The sequence below is a fragment of the Lates calcarifer genome, linkage group LG5 (genome assembly GCF_001640805.2).
Source record: "Lates calcarifer isolate ASB-BC8 linkage group LG5, TLL_Latcal_v3, whole genome shotgun sequence".
Taxonomy (NCBI): Eukaryota; Metazoa; Chordata; class Actinopteri; family Centropomidae; genus Lates; species Lates calcarifer.
In genome coordinates this window covers 20,526,104-20,547,938 of record NC_066837.1, presented here as the reverse complement: position 1 = coordinate 20,547,938, position 21,835 = coordinate 20,526,104, and the positions used below count along the sequence as shown (strand labels likewise).

The 21,835-nt window shown below is 39.3% G+C and overlaps 1 protein-coding gene across 1 annotated transcript; it reads left to right on the top strand.

The window, feature by feature from the left end:
- The first annotated feature begins 947 nt into the window (after nucleotides 1–947).
- On the top strand, nucleotides 948–21,293 carry cplx2a (complexin 2a). Its single transcript, XM_018679682.2, has 4 exons — nucleotides 948–1,202; nucleotides 2,705–2,789; nucleotides 16,531–16,709; nucleotides 19,559–21,293. Exons 2-4 carry the CDS (start codon nucleotides 2,759–2,761, stop codon nucleotides 19,748–19,750), a joined length of 402 nt encoding a protein of 133 aa, XP_018535198.1. The 5' UTR covers nucleotides 948–1,202; nucleotides 2,705–2,758; the 3' UTR covers nucleotides 19,751–21,293.
- Nucleotides 21,294–21,835: the final 542 nt, after the last annotated feature.

Here is a 21,835-nt window from a genome sequence, read left to right as displayed (position 1 = left end):
TCCTAGTGGTCAATAGTCAGTTAATCCAGCTTTAACAATAAATCTTAGTAAATAAAACTTAGTCATTTCAGTTAAACCAGAGCTAAAAGGAGGGAGAATATTGGACTTATGTTTGTCAGGTAGCTGAAAACATGATTCCAAATAAAAACTATATTTCTCTACGTCTGCTGAATGCAACTGTTTGCTAACACAGACACACTGCAACTTTACATGTCAATAATTTTGCCACATGGGGAATGTTACTGTATTGTTCCAGAGGCTTAAAATCATCACATTTTGAGGAAAATTATTGTATGTGAGTCATAACTAAGAGCGAAGATAGGCATAAATGTGTAATTTCAGAAACACGTATCACATGAGAAAAGATGTGGAAAAGTAGGATCCATGTTTTACTGTTGCGTGAATTAAAATGAGCTAGCCTACACTAATTACGACTAGTAATACTAAATGTTACAAAATTATCAAATAATTGTACATCATGTGTATTTTATCGTACATTGTATGAAGGGCAAAATTATCATACAAATACGACATTTATCACACATCTGACAACACTGCACATTGTGCTAACAACCTGTTCTCCTGCCCCCTAGTGGCAAAACGTGTCAACAATGTATGATTTTAACAGAGAAAACAGCTTTTTCTCTCTCAGAATACATTAAAAGCAACTTTGAACCTTACTGGCTTAGTAATAAGAAAATAAGAACCAGTGAATTAAGCACTGTGTGTGGGCATGGAGGCAAATCTTAAGAAAACGCTGATTTGATATTTTTCTTGCATGTTGTCTTTTGTTGCAATTATTAGATTGTATTAGTTTATTAGGACACACTTGCAACATTTTAAGTACTTTTTAATTGTTTCATATGTTTTCTGTTTTTGTTTTTTTGTTTTTTTTTGAAAACTAAATAGAACCTTCACTTTGGTGATATTACATTCATATGCTCCCTCCCTCCCCCTCTCTCCCCCTGCATGCTCTCATCTCCTCCTGCAGGAATACAGTATCTTCCTCCGCCGCTGCAGCCTGACTCTGACACAACCGGCATGTCTGCAAACTGAGAGCCAGAGAGAGGCACAATCCCTCCTTTTAGACGCACAACTTGTGTTTTCTCTCACCTCGCTGAGGGCGATAAAGAAAGGTGGTTATAACCCTGCGACGAGGCTTTTTCGGTGGAATAAAGACTCGGAGGAGGATCAAAAACAAGGTAAACGACGTCCGAACAACCTAAGACAGAGATGTTGGTGTGCAGCTTTACTGTACGGGACAGGATGGAGATAGGTTCGTGTACTTGGTGAAAGATGCTGATGCTTCCTAACGCAGCTTCCTGCTCGTATATCTGACTTCTGAATACAGAATATGTGCATGCAAGGTGTAGTGGCTGCAGAAATAAATTTAACACAGAGTACATACTGTACACTACTGCAACTGCACCGGGAATGCTGCACCGCACCAAGAGCAGCGAGTTAATACTGTAAGGGTTCATGTGAGGAGAAACTGATGCTGCTGCAGTTGATGATGAAGAGGAAGGGAACCAGGAAATGATTTAAAGACGCTCGGCTGGTGCAGATTCGACTTTGGGCGAATGAAATTGACCCGCGGACGAAACCGCGCTATAATGAGTGCTGTTAGTTTTCGAGAAAAAAAATCCCCCTACTTGCCTGTTATGCGATGGTAGAGTGGTGCTATTAAAATGCAGCAAAGCTACCCGTGGGTTTGTCATCTCGTAAAAAGAATGTAAAAAATAAATAAGTGCAACAAGGCTGCTATAAACTAGGTTTTGAGCTCTGCAACTCCTATAGAAATGTCATAGAAACATTATAACGACGACATAAGATTTTTTTTTAATTACCATAAAGTACTTTAAGATCTATAAACTCTCAATTGAGCTCCTCGGTCACAAAGTCCCAGCAGCACTGTCATAGACAAATGGCAATTTCCATTTAAAATAATTCTAAATCCACTGTTGAGCAGTTCTGAGTCACTATAAATCCCTTGACAGATACAACGGCATTATTATAATGTTAACAAAATAAAATGTCATGATACCTACTATAAACTCTCACATGAAAGCCACAGATACACTGTAAGACTTTGTGGGAAGGCAGAGCATCTTTAAAAAAATCCCCTTTGTCTTGTCATATAATGCTCTCTCAGATTGTGTGAGGTAATGCTCCCTAAGGCTTATGTACTGACACAAACCATGTCTCCACTTGTCCATCGTTGACCCTGTCATTGTCCCCCCCCCACTCCCGCCTTTTTAAATTTTTTTATTCTTGGAGTCATTTCCATGAGGATACATCACAGGCAGCCAGGCAGTGTCAGCATAAATCCACACAAGATGGAGTGTGGTTGTAAATCGGGGGCACGGGTGCCTCAACAAAACTCAGGACATGGTGTGGTACTGGAATAAAGCTGATCATATTTTGAGGGTATTAACAATGTAAATTCACTTAACGTAATGTGAAGATATTGCGATTATTGCGGAACCACTTTTTTTGTTTGTTCTGGTGTTCCTTTGCCAAACCGGGATCTCTGTCGTCTGCATCTAGCCTCAACATCATCATCATCATCATCATCATCATCATCATCATCATCCTCCCCCATCCCATCATGCTCTTGTATATAAAAACCCAGTGGAGTGAACTGCATGTCCCAACAGTGGTATTCATACAGTCACAGCCTGTGTATTCTGTCCCCTGGCTGCAGGTCTGTCCCTGATAACGTGACCACTGAAGGAAGAGAACACAGAACTGCTTCATCATGAATTTTGTAATGAAAGCTGCGCTGGGAGGTGAGTAGTCTGCCAGGTTGGAGGTTGATTTAATAGCACTGCAGTGTAAAGGATTTTAAAGGGATGTTTAGCAGCAGCAGTAGCAGCAGCATCACTGTTCCAGTAGTGGTCTGGCAGTTATGGGGGGACACTGGGATAAGATAATCCATCCTGCACCAAGCCACTAACTTCAAACATCAGCTACGCACTGCCTCTTTCCTCATCTCTGCAGCTGTCTTTTAAAAACCTCTCCTGGGCAGGTCATGACTTCATAAAAAAACATTAAAAAACACAACATCCTGTAGAAACCGGTTCACTGTTTGTTGTTCTACATCTCTGCTTTTGAAGAAAAAAAAAAGTGTCTTTGTGACCAGTAATTCCCTAAAAGTGTATCAGTTCTCAGAGAACAAGGTTAGGACTGCTGCAGATGAAATAGGACAGTAGCAGCAGCACCAGTAGTAGGTCTAGTCACATACTAATAACGCACCTGTCAAACGAGAACCTTGTATCTCCAAAATGTCACCTTCTCAGGACAGCAGCAGCCTCATTTCTACCTTCTATCTCTATGCATTTTTGAGTTTACAGGCAACAAAGAAGGCTGGATTTTCTCTTAATCCTTATAATGTTGTGATAAAAGTTAGTGAGTTATGGGTTTTTTATCTGACATTATCAAGCATAGACTATACTTTTTTAAAAGCCAATTAACTGTTGGCAACATTTGAGGCAAGAGAGATAGAGAAGGGCTATTTTGCCAAGAACTATGACATAACATTTTTTTTCATGAGACTTTTGTCCTTTAAAGCCTTCAGGTATTATCCTTTAGAATATTATCTTAGCTATTATTTGCCCCCTAATTAGTCCTCATTATAGCCCTGTAATTCATCCTCTTTGTCAGCTATAGCTTCAAGTGGAGAGGCATGAACTGAGGCAGCAGCTGCACACACATACTGGTCAGTCGTGACCATGACGCTGAGCTGCTGTTGTCCAGGTTGCAGAGGTCTTAGGTGGTTACAGTTGGGACATGGAGTTGAAGCAGAGCCCTGGCTCCTCATTGGGATGCAGGGGATGCGAGCGCTGCCTCGCTCTGCATAGCAGCTGTGCCTCGTGTCTGCGCTATGAATTCTTAAATCAACTGCATTGCATTGGATGCTGGCTTTACTCCGCAGAAGTCGGACTGCTCTCCGCCTGCGGACTTTGGGAATACATTTTACAGTGTGGGTGTTTGCTTATGTGTGTGTGTGTGTGTGTGTGTGTGTGTGTGTGTGTGCGTACTCTGCCTGTGCTGGAGAGATGTTTTATAGATACTCTATAGGACAGTGTGTGTGTGTGTGTGTGTGTGTGTGTGTGTGTGATGTGTGTGTACTGCATCGCTGGGCAAGATAAATTATGGAGGCTGCACAGGCCTGCTTAGAGTATAGATTTGTGTGTGTGTGTGAAAAAGGTGAGAGAGTGAGAAAAGACACAAGGAAGAGAAGGTTTGATGATGTACAGGTGTGAGTGTCTAATAATCGATACTGATGTCTTTCTGGATGATCATTCTGCTGTCGATGCATTTGTGCATTCCTTATAGGAGTCCTTTGGGTCTGGTCCAGATTTACTGACTGGGACACAGTGACCTCTTTCCACAGAAATGTCTGCAAAAATGCTGACAGTGCGCTGATTACTAAAGCTCCCAGTGGGGAGAAAAAAATCAGATAATGAAACAAACCAATTAGCCAGGTAATCAATTAGCTAAGCTATCACTCTGACTGTCAGAGCCTGTCAGTCAATACATCAATGTTAGTGAAATATTCCTGAATCAATAAAGCTGCTTTATTGAGTATAACTATGGTTTAGCGGTTTAAGCTGCATAAAATCTCCAGGTCAGTTGCAGCTGGGGACAATTTCCCATGTTTCCTGTCTGGTTTCACTGTCAACTATCAAATGGAGGCCAAAACAAAAGATTACCATATCTCCACCTGCTTCTAAATGACAGAGAGAAATACGACCATTTTCATCAGCTACACCAACAGCATGCTCCTGGGGATGGGGATATTGGTCGATTAGTCTGCCACTTTGGACGGACCTCCATGAAATGTAGCTCACACATTCATGTTCCCCTCAGGGCAGTTTGTAGGAACCTAAATATCAGTGCCATTAGCAGGTTAAAACTCCAGTTTGTCCAGTATTTTGGTTTATGACGAAAACCTGCAAAGCTAATGACATTACCATCGACCACAACTGTACTTTTTATTTTACTGCTAATATATGGGTTTCCTACCATTAGCACTTTCCTGCAATTATGGTTCTTGCATTGCATGCTTTTTTCTTTCTTTTTTTTAACCTTTGACTGAGATCTACTATGTCAGCTAACTTGACACATAGTTCCAGTAAGAAACAGCAGCTACAGCAGTGGTAACGCTACATGAGGCTATTCATAAAGTTAGCTGCACAGATGTCAGAGTGAGAAATGACCTATGTGCGTCAATCACTTGACAGGATGGGTTAAATTTAAAAGCACAACGTTAGCATAATAAAGCTAACATTGTCATGCTGTTTGCTGCTGCACAAGTCAAGAACACATTAGTATGTATGAAATTCCTGCTCTTTCCTCAAAATATACCAGACACTGCAAAACCCCTATTAGAGATGACTGCGATGTAAACAGGCAGAGCTTCACTCCTGACAAACTATGTCAATGCAGGATTTAAGCAGTATTATTGATCACCCTTAAAGGATCTCAGGTCTCAAGAGACTCTGCAAGAATTTTTTTTTTCTCTGGAAAAATTCCAAGCATAACACAGAGCCTTAGCAATGTTCATTAAACAGCCTTGAACACACAGTAACAGTGGCTGTCTGACTTAAAACTGTTGTTTATTCCTGCAGTTTCAGTGTAAAACCATCCACAGCCTGCATAAAAACCAGAGCTTTCGCCAATTTGCTAGAGCTAACAGCTAATTCTGCTCTCTGTACTAACTGGCAGGTTTCCTTCCTGAAAGCATTAACATTTTCCTTTCATAACATCTGCAATATGTGCAGTTTTAGACTCATATGCCCTCAGTCATTTTGCATTGCTTTCTGCCGTATGCCTGCCACATGTCTCATTGACGACATAGCTCAGAAACCCGTTATTGGCAAATGCTAATATGCTAACAAACTGAAATGGTGAACATGGTAAACATACCTGCTGAAGATCAGGTGCATTGTCACTGTGACCATGTTGGTATACTGACATTAGCATTTAGCTCGACCATAAACACCACCAAACGTGTGACCCTGTCCGTCTGTGCAGAAACGTTAAACAGAATTGCACCTGTGTCCGATATCTGCTGCTGTTTTTGGACTTTTTCCATACCTCTAGTCTTAACCTCCTCAAATAACTCAGATGAAAGAATTTATCCAGCCTGCAGAGATAAGTAACTTCTTGAGAGATTAGAGATAGAATAAATCACACTGGATTTTTTTCACCCTAAAACTCTAAAAATAACAGAGATCAGATCTTAGGGTGTGTTGTTACCTTGCTCTTTACCATGACTGTGGATTTGCTATTCTATCACTAAGTGTTTTTGCTGAGTATGTTAGGTGATGAGTGTCTGGAGAGAGGATGCTGCAAGTGCATTAACTAATCCTCCAAGGCTTCTCTGGTTCCAGATACTTGGAAGAAAACAGGGTGATGCTAGACTGTGATGATTCAGCGTCAGACCCAGAGCCATACATCTGCTGTTAGGATGTTTGTTGTGTGAACCTTTCTGCAGTACCCATGTTAGCTAGTCTTGCTGCAGTGTTTGCATGGCATACAGTGTTGTTTTGTTGTCATGACAACAGAACAGATTAACTTGCAGGTACACCAAAAAAGATGTAGGACTTTTCTATTATAAACAGGAAAGGGTCAAATTCCTGTATTTACATAGATATTATTTAGATATAGAAGATAATAAGTGGTGCTTGATTTTAAATTATTTTGTTTTATATTGATCTCATGGTCTAGAATAAACTACCAGTCTCAAGTTAGTCATTTTTTTCTGGGCTAAGCTGTTAAATCTGTCTGTTCCTAGAGTTTACATGTAGAGATGATGGTCTGGTCTTTATCAGTCCCAAATTAAGATTTCGGGCATGCTCTGTTGGATATTGCTACACATTTTCTAGATCAATATGGCAGCAATGTGGTGACTGCTGAAAATGACTGTTTAAAAAAAAGAAGAAGAAAATAAATCATGCAGCATGTTCATAAGTGCAGAACCCTGGCTGTTGTTTTTAACAAAAGCTGTTCTCTTGGTTGTTTCTCTTTGCGAACCTGCTGACAGCTGTAGCTACTGTATATGCACATCAAAGTGTTTTTGGTGCAATATTTGGGAAAATGGCTCCTGGATTACATTGCAGGCACATCTACTCCTTCTACCTTACTGAAAAATACAGGATCTGTGAATATGAAAATGTTAAGTTTAACTTCCGAACACAAGATGTCTCCTTTCCACATCACAGGTGTGTAAGCTGTGTGCTGTACCATACTGGACTATTACTAATATTATTATAAAAAATTTTTCACAGCGTGAAAATATTCCTGATGTTACATTGTGACATGAGCAATGACAGTGCACCTCACTGTCTTTCTTAACAATTCGACCTTCAGCTTGCGGCGCAGTAAGCAATGTCTCACTAATTGGCCTTTTGTAAAACAATCCTATCCAGCCCACAAAACAGATCTACTGCTGATGTAACTATCGCTTCTTTTATGTAACTCCAACTAATACTGAACAATGTTAACTTGTAGGTGGAGCACACACTGTACCTTTGGCTCACTAGCCTACAGTTTGTAGATCAACACTGGAACTCACAGGATTAAAAAAAAATCTCATCCTATGAACAAACATGATATAAGATGTGCTTCTTTGTACAGTCGGGATTATTATTAATCAGTTAAGAACTGTTGTTACTTTTGGAGCCATGAAAAAAGCCCTCAAGCAGCTTCTGCTCCAAACCTTAAATTTAGGAATCGCTGTGGTTTCCTTGTGCATTGATTGATTTTGCCCCTGAGTGCCTTGGTGCTGACTCGGCACTTCCTAACCCCTAAAAGCTGAACTAAGTTTGACAGAATATTGGGCTGTTAAGTGAGGCAGACAATGGTCCCAAGGCATGAAGCTCAGTCAAACCCTGAATGCCTCAGGCAGCAGTCAAACCTTGACTGCATTTGTCGAAAAGTCAGCAGGGCGGTCTCTAAGTCAATGGGAAACTTTAATTACCAAGTTAACAAACATTTAACTTTTATTATGTCTCATAAATAAATGTGTGGTTTGCCAAAGTGGGTAAGCAATCTGCCACAGGAACAAAGAGTTCTGTTAAACATGAACCATACTTACATTTTATTCATTTTAATATCAATAAAACATTCATTTGAATTTGACAGTATGACAGCTCTTATTTTGGACAGCTAATTGAAGATGAAGATAGGATCACTGGCTCATATTTTCTCTAGGCTGACACCAGAAGTGTTAAAATGTATGTGCTCTCTGGATAAGACACTTTATGACTTCTACAGCGTACTGTGCTGATGATACTTAAAATAGCTTATGACAGTGAATGGCCTAGTCCTGACTAAAGCTTTGTGACAGACTCAAAGGAAAAACAAAACATATTTAATTTTTAATCCTTTTGGAGGCTGCACTGACAATACAATACAAACTCAGTGTTTTTTTATTTTTATTTTGCAAAACGATGTGTTTTTGAAATGGCTGTCAGTGGTGCAACTCACAAAGGATAAAAGACAGAAAGTGAGTGTAAGTGAACTAGAGGCAACCTCACTATGCTCAATGTTGTGCATTGTTTTTCAATGACTGCTCAGCCTGGATTACATACAGGATTAGCAAACCAGTTAATATTGATATTGAAAGGCTGCTGAGACTTCTTGACAAGAAATTAAAGGACAAGGCTAGCAATATTATATTTTTTTTTAATGTCAACAAGCCCCATTAAAAGACCAAAACAAATACTGAAGTGTTCCTATTAACATGCATTACAGTATAACTGTTGCACTGGTCGACACGGTCCTTCAACAAGCAAAACAAACATGAAACTATATATTTTATATATTGTAAACAAAATAAGGATGTCTTGTTAATAAAATCTGAACACCCCATCATGTTAACAATGGTATAAATTTTTTATTTTTTTTTTTTTTATTCTTGCATACACCTACTACAGCTCCCTGTGCTCTTTGAGGTGAAAAAAAGAAGACACCTTGAGACCTTCCTCCCTCACCTCAACTCCTCAAAGTACAGAAAATCCCATTTAGCAGCACTCTAATATGATTGGCTGAGGGAATCAGCTTTCCATTGCTTGATTGGTCTACAGGGTTATTGCTGCGACACACATACACAAACCATTTCCTCATCTTCTTGTGTGTTACTCTAGCAAATCACATTCAGTTAATCAAACTGACCTTGAGCTTGAGTGTAAAGTCTGTGTGTGTGTGTGTGTGGTTGTGTGTGTCTACACATGTGTTTGACAGCACTCCCAGATTCTATAAATAATGCATTCATCCATCTACGTCACGAATGGCGAGAGAGAGACTGACAGAGAGATGGATAGGAAAGGCTATTTGTATCAGAACCTTTTTATGAAACATTCAAACTAATTTTTTACACCTGCTTTAAGGCAAAAAAAAAGTTTTATACTTTTGTTATCTGCTTAGCACATATTCAAGTTAAAGGTCATTCACCTCAAGCTAATCACTTTATTTTCTTGAAGCAAGTAAAAAAATGTATCCCAACACCGTGAGATAAGTTCACTGATATTGTTTCATAAATAATACTCAGTAGTGTGTATTGCAACAGCAGAACAAGAAAATGATGTGTGGCTGAATACACATTAATTACAGTGAGACTGTAACAAGTAATTATCTCATGTCACGGGCTAATTTTTCATTTGTTCAGTAAGAAATAAAACCAACCTCTATGACTCACTAGTGGCCCCTAGAGGCTATGAAACTACACAGCAGTAAAGTGTTGGAAGGAATGAACAAGGTGGAGGCATGAATGTGTCTAGCAAACATCATTGACTGAGGAAAACATTGTCCAGAATGGGAAAGACTGACATCAGGAGTTCACAAAAAACATCACCAAAAACATTAGTAGCCCCCTAAACCAGCATTATTGTGTAATTTAAGGAAAATGTTTTAGATACTTTGCCTTGTCAAAGACCAAAATCTTTCTCAAGAGTGGATTTACACCACACATAGCAAAAGGTCATCACCCAATCATCCTGTGGGGATCAGCAAGATCCATACAGCACTTCATGATAATCAGGCTCTGGATCAAGATGTTGTATTGATGGACCAATCTGCATTGTTTACATTCATATTTACCTGCTTGCAGTCTTCTTCTTTCCTGCCTTTGTTGGTGCATTGCTGTGTTTCTTTGCATGTGTGTGTCCATGTGCGTCCTCATTGTACATCCATGCTAAAAGACAAAATGGGGAGCCACTTATGAAAACACTGCTCCCTTGCACTACAAGAGGTCAAAATCTCCACAGGGTACTTTTAAACCTAGCCAGTGCAAAAATGACCAAGACTAAATTACGTGACTTAAAAAGAGATGTCAAACATAATGTCTTGAATGAGACAGGTTTGCCACCCTACCAGCTTGTAGCAGTAGTCTCTAGTCAGAGTTTGAATATTGTAAAAAAAGAAAGTGGCAAACTGATCAGATTATAATTCTCCTCTTGACTGTCTATGTCAAACACATCGCTTTCACCCTCTTCAGTTAGGAAAAAAAAAGCTGAAGACATGCAGCCCACTCCAAAAACTGGCACTTAGACAGGAGTATTGTAGACCTCATCACAGCAATGACATGTGCTGATGGCTGCTGAATTGACAACTGTCTTATTCACTCCATAATGCATATTAGACTGAGAAACAGCAAGCTCTCTCCTCTGAGTATTCTGTGGACAGTTGAGACACATTTTAACTTATTGCTGTGGTGTCAGCGAGTCCTGGGCTACAAGAAGACAGTTGGACCATCTGTACAGCACAATCTGTCAAAACTACAGGCGTCCTGATAGATACTGTATATGTCGGAATGCTGACATTCTGACCACGTGTCAGCAGCTTTACTGTGCAGCTGCTGTGGTCAATCCCAAACTTTTATGGAGGAATCTTAAATTTTGTGCAGACCAAACATCAGTCTCAACACAGGGCCAGCCTTTGTCTTGGTATCTGCAACTACATTATCATCAAGATCAATCATTTCCTGAAAAATCTATTGTATTTAATCAGGCACACATTAACTGCTCTCTAGCATGTTATCAGCACAGTGCGGGGAGTACAAGGCTGCAGTCAAATAGTCACAAGAATTACTTCCTGTGTCCTTCTCTAACCACTTAAGGACTTTGGAAAAGATAATTGCGGTGCTAAAAGAGTCTGTGACGACACCTTTCCTTAGCATTTAGAAAATTCAGCCAGCTCTTTTCTGTGTCATTTCACTGAGTTAGGAACTTTCCTAAGGAAAAAAGATTGTTTGACCTGCAGCCTGGTCTCTTATTTATCAAATCCAAGATGGCTGCTTCTGGGTTGCTGCTCATTCATCAAATTCTGAATTCTATCAAAACATTCAAATTCACAATTTTTGGGTAAGTAATTCATTGGTCAGGCTTTAGGATTAAAGAACTTCATCCTCAAATGTGCCGACATGTCACCTGTATTAAAAGACATGAAATTAGCAAGACAGTCAAATGTTACTTAAAGAAAATGACTGACTTTGATTTAGTACCAAGAAATTAGTAATTCTCCCATTTACTTCTATGAAGTTATATTTTTTGAAGCCAACAACTAAGTGGTAGTTGCTGCATAGTTAAAGTTGTAAATATACAATACTGTACATGCCAAATGATAAGCTGGTGCTTAATATTTACTGCACAAATAAACAATACAGCACTAGCATTTACACGAAAAACACACATATGACACACATATCTATGCAGGAATTATATTAGAAATACTGTTGTGTTGAAACCGTAAGAATAAATTAAAAAGAAAACAAATTCAATGACAGAAATGACAACAACATATACTTTTTGAACTGTGGGTCAAGAGGGCAAGCTCACAGTTGTGAACTGAAGTCCCAGTGCTGAGTAAAGCTGTCTCATTTAGAGTTCTGCTTGATACATTGTGCAGCACTGCTCCACCTGAGGGAAATTTAAGATGACTCAAGGCATAACTGCCACCAATTAGAGAATAAAGAAGCAGTGGAACAACAGTGAGCACACTTTCACTTTCTCCTCCTTTCCTGCCAATTTCTCCCCAGTCGCGTTTTTTTCTGTCATAAAATAAGCTGTGTTGAGACAATGGCTTCTGTCCTGAAGGCCAAAACCTAGATCTTTATACTCATCCGCTTTCCCACCACACTTTGGATTTAGAGAGGGATTTGCTTGAGAACCCTGAGTGGGAAAAGAGCAGATAAATACTGTTTTATCTGATGCTGTCAAAAGTTCAAGCACTAGGAGAGTTAGCTAAGGTTAGTCTTTTTTACTGCTTTGCCCGAAGACTTTGGATTTAACAAAGATTTAGCAAAGAACTTTCTGAAGGAAAGGGATTAGAAAGATGACACCTTTTATCTAAGCGGAGCAATGTTCAAGTATTGAGGAAAGAATCAAAATATGATTCTTCCTCTGTGGGCAAAGTTCAAAGGAGATTGCTACAACAGGAAACTTTATTAAAAGGTTGGATTTGGCATTTTATTTTACCTATAAGTGAAATTCCACACAAAATATACATATAAACTGGCCTTTTCTTTGCAGGACAGAGAATTTCCCTACACAGTGCCTTTGTCTGCACTGATGTTGACTCATCTATTGTAATGTGGATTGCACAAAAACGATAAAAGCAGGCTAAAGGCCAACCTGTCAGCTTTCCACTACAGGCTTTTATTAGCTTATATATTAAACATCATTCTGACAACTACAACAACCTAATACAGTGTGCAGGGCTAAAGTGTGAGGACACTTTAATCAGAAACATTCAAACATAGCTCGACACAGCTTATGTGATGCCTGAGAGCTTAATAGAATTATTCTGGTTTAAAAGGACACTGCTGTATCTCTCACAAATGGCTCGCAAAGTAGGAGCCCGGATCATAGCTCAATATAACTCAAGGCTTTGTCTCCCAGGATCCTCTTTTTTACATTTGAACAAAGACGATCTCTATGTGCTAATAAGATTTTGTGAAACCAGACCAAGTTTGTTTTGGTTCGGCTCAGTGTAGTTAAAAGAGGTACTGGAGGGCTTATATCTAGGCCGTGCATGGTAAGGGAATCATCTGACAATGAGGCTTAGCTGGTTGTGAGTCATTGCTCCATTTACAGGATTCAATAGCAGTGTTTACATGGACTCTATTGATAGAGACAATTCAGGTACTGGGCTCATAAGCCGATCCTGAATCCTGCTTTGTAGAATGTCAGATAATCTCTTACACTTGCTCTGCGAAATCTGGATGCATCTGGGAAATTCTGACATTACTGAGGATACCAACGCATATATGTGCAAGCTTATTGTTCTGCTAACTAAATCATAAGTAAGACAAATAGGGTGTATCAGTGAATAGGATAACATTACTCTGCTGCAAACACTGATTCTTAATTGGTCCAACTCATTTTGCAGTGTTTGCTAATATTAGCGAATGACAAGAGATAAACTTGGATCCAAGTTGTTTCCTAGCAACACAATTAAGATGCAGTTGTCCAGTAGTGTCTATACAGTGTTTATGTATGGAAACAGGGTGGCTGGTGATTAAAGTTGCATATATAGTCCAGGGTAAGTCTTTAACTAGGATATGAGCCGCTATCTAGAATGCCGTTTGAATGTAAATGTTACCATTAATGCAAAGTCATACAGGATATTTTGCATATAGACATTTTGCATCCACACATGCTTATATGTACATGCATGCAAAATGCATTGAAAAACAAATGTTCAGCCACACAAGAACTCACAAGCTTGTGCCCAAAATTAAATTTCTGCCTTTCGTTCTCACTATCTTTCTCTCTCACACATACACACACTTATAAGGAAAGAAGATAGTGTATCATGGTCGGACAGATATTGCTATGTCAGCTTCTCCATACTGTTTATCAAACGCTGATACAGCAATATCTCAGTTTACTTTGGAGTTGTCACTTTCTCTCCAAATTTCCTTCTCATCTGTCTCTGTCTCTTTCAGTTAGATCCATGCAGCTCATTAATGTGACTGATCGCTTGTTCTGTTCTTTTTTTATATTCAGCGTCTTCGCATCTTCGGGGGTGGTGTACAATTTTAACTTCATTGCTGTGGTGTTCACTGCAATTCCCAGAGAGCGCCTGCTTACGTTTCTGTAGGTGGCCATCTTTGTCTCGCAACAGTTTTTAAAGGGAGAGACTGACATTTTGGGAAATACTCTTATTTGCTTTCTTGTTAAGATCAAGATAAAAGGATCGATACCACTCTGTCTGTTTGAAGTTACAGCCAGTTAGCTTGGCTTAGCATATAGACTAGAAATAGAAGTGAACAGGTAGCCTGGCTCTGTCTACAAGTAACAAAACCCACATGACCATTAGTCACTGTGGCCATCCATGAGATAGTCACATATAACCCCAGATATTATATTTGACCATTGATTATATTTGTGTTTATGTGAGATCTTTAGAAGTGCTGATAGAGTGGTTTTGCTAACTTTGGACAGAGCTAGGCTAACTGTTCCCCTTATTTCCAGTCTTCTGCTGGTTCCACCTTCATATTTATGAAACATGAAAGTGAAAAGGGTAAACATTTTCTCATCTAAGTTTTCAGCCAGAAAAAAGCATTTCCCAAAATGTCAAACTATTTCATTACATATAGGTACTGAACCTCTCATGTAGATTAAACAGGTGTTTTTCTTGGCTTCTCTTTTAGGTCTCTTAAAGAACCTATAAAGATTAAGACAGTTAAGTATTTGATCTGAAAATGCGTTAATCACATAATGAATAAAACATCATTTGCTCTCTATAGACTGCAGTTTCCTGATGTTTTTATTTCCTTTTTTCACCTACTTGTTCTCCTTCACTGCTCTTGCACTTATCCCTTGCCACCTCATCCTTTCTTCTCCTCCATCTCTTCTGTCTTTTATCTCTCCGCATTTTGCTGCAGTTCACTTTTATTATGCTGATGAGTCAAAATACTAACGATACCGGGGGCAGCTGCAGAGCACTCTGTCTTTCCTCCTTGGTTGCTTGCTCTCTCTCCTCAGATGCCCCTTGTCTGCCTCTCAACCCCTCCCTCCCTCCTCCTCCTCCTCCCATTTTAACTCTCCCTTACATTTTTCTTTTCCATCATCACTCTTTCCTTTACACCTAATTTATTCTCTCCCTTGATTTTCCCCTCCCTTCACTTTGCCACTTTCCTCTTGCCACTCCCTCATTTTCTCCCTCTCCTTTCCATCTTTTCAGATGTCACACTCTCTCTCTCTCTCTGGTCCTGCAGAAACCGCTGGGTAATCCCACTAACTGGAACAGCTCAGTTAATTGGACTCAATAGTTTCTGACAGATTCTCTCCCTCTCCTCATGCTCGTCTTGTTTTCCTAAATATGTCTTGTTTTTGCAGTATACTGAATCCCTATCTCCCTTGTCCTTCCTTCTTTTTCCTCTTTTTTCCTCTTCCTCCCAACTGATCTACTCTAGTCTTTGCCCAAATCCTTCAGACCACTGGCTTTTCTTTTTTTCTTCTCTGTTGTGACAGGTCTCCTTCTTTTTCCCCTTACTCTTGTTTACAACACTCAGCATTTCTCTTCTGGCATCATGAGGCATTATACTACAAGATATATAATTCCTACAGGTACAGTAAGTGGGTTTGCATAAGACATATTCAGGGTCTTGTGTTATGAGGTATAACTTCAAACCCATAGTAAGACTGTGTACTCTCACATCTCTCATTTTCCTTTCCCTCCTCTTGCATTATACCGAGTATACAGAGTCTATCGATCTGCTTTTCTATGTGTCTTTCTATTGCATGATTCTGATCATCAGGTCTGTTGCTACGACTGAAGACACCAAGGCCATATCTTCAGTATTGTTTTGAAAATTTGGGGACTTAAATGACCTGGGATGGAGTCTGTAAACACAAATCACAAATGGAGATTTTTAAGGCTGATTATGGACTTGTCATTGTTAGAGCTGACTGCTTTCAGGACAAGTGACTTTCTTCATCAGAATTACAGCTTCACTAACTTGAGCCTGAGTGAAATAACAACATATATGTACTACGAATGAGAAAACAGTGCTTTTGGCAACAGCATGTGCAAAATAGCAGCAGTGGTGTCAGAAGGTTAACAACTTGCTGAATCAGTACTTGTGACTGTGCGAAATGAAAAGCATGACGCAGGTCGTCCTGAAATAACCTTAAAAAAGGCTTGTCCACCTTGGCAAGTGAACAGTCCAGTGGAAAATAATAAAACTTATGATGACTTTGGAAAGAAAATGGACAAAGGTATTGAGGTAGATATCAAACAATAATGTATACTGGCATTAAGTAACAGCTATTAGCAGTTTTACTCCTTGACTTTGTGATACTCTTTTTAATAGTTCACCTGAGGTTTGCAAATTCATCTGTCTCTATATTTGTCAGTCCCAGCAGTCCGTCTCTGTGCCTATTTGTTTTTCCCACTTTGTCTTACAGACTAATTTGATAGTTTGACATCTCAATCCTAGAGGCCTGCTAGAGCTGTCATTGTGTCTCATGTCTGTCTTTCTCTCACTCTCTCTCTCTGTCTCACTCCTTTTCTCAGGAGGACCTCCTGATGTGGGCAAGATGCTGGGAGGGGAGGAGAAGGAGGAGGACCCCGATGCAGCCAAGAAAGAGGAGGAGCGACAGGAGGCGCTGAGGCAGCAGGAGGAGGAGAGGAAGGCCAAATATGCCAAGATGGAGGCAGAGAGGGAAAGGATGAGGCAAGGCATCAGGGATAAGGTATAAAGACAATGACAGATAATTGGCTGTTGATTTGATTTACTGACCAGCTGAAATACAGAGTCATTAACAGAGTGAGAATTAAAAAAAAAAAAAAAAAAGGAAAACCACACAGGGAATACATTTAAGATGAATTTTCTAACAATGAATGCTAAAAGAAATGTGAAAACTAAAATGGAGGGAGGTAAAAATCCTTCATCACCTACAATCAGTTCTAGTTCCGACTTATATTTTTTAAATTGCATCCATATTTGATGACTTTGGATGTCGCCCTATCTTTTGCAGCTTCTAAAGGCTTCGTGTTTTGTCTCCATGACAGCAAAACTCTTTTTATGACAGACCTGTATTTGAAACAGATTATTATCACACTATGTTTTGTTTGCTTTTATGCTATTTTTATCTTTTTCTAGATTTTAAAATAGATCAGTGGAGGATCAGGAAGGAGCTGTACAGAACTGAAGGAAAAAGGGAGAGGAGCCATGATCAGATACATTATTTTATTTGAAAGTTTAGATACCATGTTTCTGTTAAAACACAAAATTCATACTTATACATTTTGAGGCGGTATTAGTGTGTGCCCACTTTGAGTGAAGCTGCAGCTAGTGTCAGTTCATGTCCAGACAACATTTGCTCTTCCCTTCTCAAATCTCGGGCTGTGGGGCCTCAGTGATGGTAATGGCTGCAGTGTAACCACTTCATTGGAGAGGCAGTGTGAAAGACAGGCAGTCTGTGGGTTGGGCATTTCCGAGGGGAATAGTGTGAATCAACGGGATGAAAAGTGGCACTCTTCCCCCGGCTCCTCACATCCTCTATTCTCCTTAAGTTCTCCCGGCGGAGAACAAAGAGCGAGGAACAACTCCCAAAGTACTCGTTACTGAAAGGTTTCTGTCAGCTTCATCCATTGTGCCAGATACTGCGAGAAATGTCCATATTATATCTGAAGTATGTGACTCTCCACATGTTCAGCCCACAGTATGAAAGATGACAGAGCAAATAGAGTCATATTTGTAAATCTGTTTCATCCTGTTATTGTTGGGAAATTTAAAGTCACTGAAATACTTCAAAAATTCTGCTGATGATTTTTTTTTTTCCTCAATGCAGTTTTGGTGGGAAAAATTGGCGTGGCTTTGTAACATAACATGTGACATGCACTGTGATAGTGTGAACACTAAAAAGTCACACTTGCAAGACATCTACTCTGTTTTTAACATATATTTCAAAAATATTGCACTGCTGATACACAGACAACGGAAATAGACAAAGAGTTAGCAGCTGCTCAAAAAATGAAAACTGGAAATGGCCCCAAAGGATGGAGGAAGTTCAGTGTTCAACAGGATGGATCAGTAGCAGTATATGTGCATAATGACACATCGTAATTATGAGTTTCCTTATAAATAGTGTCCTCATCACCATCTGAGTCATAAGACTTGGAAACATTTCTGAAATTCTAACTTGACACTTAAATATATGGAAGCGGCTGTTTACTACACAAATCCACCCAAAGACCATTGTTCATAATAATTAAATCCAAATTTAATTAGTATTTTTGTAATATTGTTAACACACTGTTTTTTTTAACCCTATATTACCGGCGCGCACACACGCACCAATCTGTGATGCTGCTGTTGATCAGCACAAGTTGGTATCGAGCTTTTCAGTGCAGAAGACAACTCCCTTCTTAAATCTTCATTAACAGATGTTTCCGGTAGAGAAACTCCACAACAGAGAAGGAACAGTCCATGACCGACAAACGTTTGTGATACGTTGTGTTCAGCAACTTAATCTTCAGAAATGAACGCCACTGTTACGATTTTTGAAGCCTAAGTACAGTCGACAAAAGTAAAAAGCTTTAAACGACCTACACCACAATTGCTAACGTCAGCTTCACCACCACTAACCTTCCAACTTGTCATTTAAGCGCACTTACCTCTTTTATAAATGCATTTCATCGTTGAAAATTAGCAACGGCTTGCCAGAGCGCGAGTAAACACAACGAGGCGGACTGATAAGCCAATCGGTTTCCGTGTGCGGTTTTGTGACGTCGACAACCTCTGCGATTTTATTTAGCCACTTGTAAGCGAGACACGAAAAGCTTAAAAGATTACAAGTGAGGTAATTTCTTACGTACTTTATATCGTAGAGTAAAATGTGAAAATGTCTTGAGTTTGTGTTAGCGACAGACTATTTCAGACATCAAAACAAAAACCCATTAAAAAAAACAAAAAAAACAAAAAAACAAAAAACGATTGACTTTAGGACGAGGGAACCGGAAGTACTAAAATGCTGACTTGCTTCCGGGTTTTAGGACTCATTTCTGCACCACTTGAAAGATGGTAACTACATTCAGAAATTACTATTTGTGTTATTGCATTTAATAGAAAATTGTCACATAAACAGCTGTATTATATTCATTGCTGGCAGTCAACTTGGCCTGCCAAAGAGAGGATTAAAATCCTGTTATTTCCAGTGATTGAAAATAGAAAAGATAGAAAAAAGACAGAAAAAGTGCTGTCTGGGCCTTTGAGAATCAGTGATCCCGAAGGTTGCAATACCGCGAAGTCTACAGCCAACACAGCAAAATCACCTCGTGGCATTCCAGGGGCTTGAATCAATCGGAAACCAAAAATTTCTATAAAGCTTACACACAGCAGATAGCAATCACTGTTGTCCACCTGACAAGTGAGGACGATAAGCATCTTCAATCCACTTAATGCACATTTTACAATAAGAATTTTTCAAATAACATGATTGTGGTGTCCAGCAGTTATGGTTTTTTTCTTCACCTGCATTTGATATGCATCTTTTACTCTTCTAACCTCCCAGTATTACTTTCTGTATTTGACCACCAGTATGGCTTGAAAAAGCGCGAGGAGGCTGAGGCTGAAGCAGCAGCCGCTGTAGAGGAGCCTGCAGCCGGCAGCTTGACCCGACCCAAGAAGGCTGTGCCGGCCGGCTGTGGTGATGAGGAGGAGGAGGAAAGCATCATGGACACAGTGATGAAATACCTGCCAGGCCCACTGCAAGACATGCTGAAGAAGTAGGTTAGCTAGCTAGCTAATGCTAACATTATCTAGCTTAGTTCATAGGCTACATTCACAAGTTTGGCTTAAATCAGGGTTTTTTTCCATCCACGTTAGTGTGTAAAATGAAGTTAAAATACGGCGGGGCCTTTGTTGTTCTGACAAGTCAACGTTTCATGGGCGGGAAATGAATCAGATGTGAACCAGCAGTGTGAATTGCAGCCATTAGATTAAGCTAGGCTGACCCTATGGTCAGGTGAACGTTAGCTTGACTGATGTTAACGTTAGCTATGTTACACTTAAGAAGCTAACAGCAAGCGGAGGGGCTAAAGACACAATGTTAGATGCTTTAGCCTTCTAGTCTGAGAAATTTTAAACTCCTTTTTCTCTCCTCTGCGGTAGCTGCAGAGCTCTGTCTCTCTCGCAGCACTGAAAAATAATCTCCTTGTCCACTACGCTGTTCACTCAATTTGTACATAAATAAATGAATAAGTAAGAAGCCTCAAGGTGGGCAAACGATCATAAAATATTATATGAAATTATTACACTAACTGTGTGTCTGTCTCTAAAGTACAAAAAAAAAATGTTACTTAACTTGATAAGCCATATTTTAAAAAGGAAATTTAAAGACTATTGTTGTGTGCTCCTAAAGCTATTGTTTTGTGTTCGACCATGTCTGAAATTTATGTAAAAGTTTTTGCACACAGTGTTACACATTCTCTGTAAAACCTATTGTCTATCTACCCTACACTCCTACAGTGCCCCACATCAAAGTGTGATAACATTCATGTAGTGTAGTGTTTAAAAATGTTTCTATTCCCCTGTTTAGTGTGTCTCCTTCTTATGTCTTGCATGCCATTTGTCTGTGGAAGTTTGTTGTGTGAATATGTACAAACTCACGCCCCCGCCCCTTTTATCCTCTTCTTTATCATGCAAAAAATATTGAGGCAATAACTCCTAAGTTTGAGTGTGTTTTCACTACCATGTTGATATAACCGTTAATAATATCAGTAATAATAAAAAAAAAGACATGTATGCATTCAGGAAATTTAATTTACAAGTTTTCTTTTTTTGTTGTTGTTTCTTTATTTTGATGAAGAATGACCGTGTAGCCGTTCATACAACAGCCAAAACCTTAACCTTTCAGCCATAAAACCAGAACTTACAGTATATATACTATTACTATCAGGATCTACTACTCGGGAGAGAATGCTGAAAGAAACTGTATGAATACATAAGAACACCTGTTAATGATTTTTAAGCTAGAAGCAGCATCAACTATTAAAGCGGGCGACAAGTCTGGATTTTAGATCATGTGAAGATTTGTGAGAAAGAGACCACCTTCCCTCAATATACACACACACATTCAGTCACACAGCAAAACCAGAAGTGTTTTAAAAGATGATGTGAAGAGATGCTTGATTCAGTTCTAGTTACTGTTGGTTTAGAGGTGACCATGAGCCACTGAGGGTGATGTGGAATGCCATGAGCAATAAAGGATTATCATGTATATTTCTGCCTGAGATTCAATAAAAACTTAAAACCTTGTTCACAGACATTAAAAGTGTGTTATCCTCTTTTCTCATGTGGGCTTGGCTTCATAAGACGTGAACAGGGAATGTGAAAAATTGACATATCTTGGCTTTCATTGATATCATACTTACAGTAATATCCTAGTTCTACAGACAAAAATGTTTTGTGTGACAAATCCACTCTTAACATGACCACAGCTATGACCCCAGAGTGTGACCTGGACATGAGAAAAAAACTTAAAAATAAAAAATGCTTTCATTAACAGAGAGAGATCAGACACTTACACTTACTTACACTACTACAGCATATCATATAATTTTATTCCATTCCATACCAAGCGCCACTCTGGTGTATCTCATTCTGTGTCACTTCACTCAGATTAGTGAATTAAAAACTTGGTACCTCTGCATACTTTTACACAGTGAATGAGCTCACACAACCATTTTTCTTTGCAGGGAAATGATTCAGAATATTGTGAGTAGAGAGTTCTCAGGTGATATCTGCACACTGAAAAGTAAACAGAGGACAACCATCATTAAAAGTAAATAAAATGTTAGAAGTGTGATGCAGTGC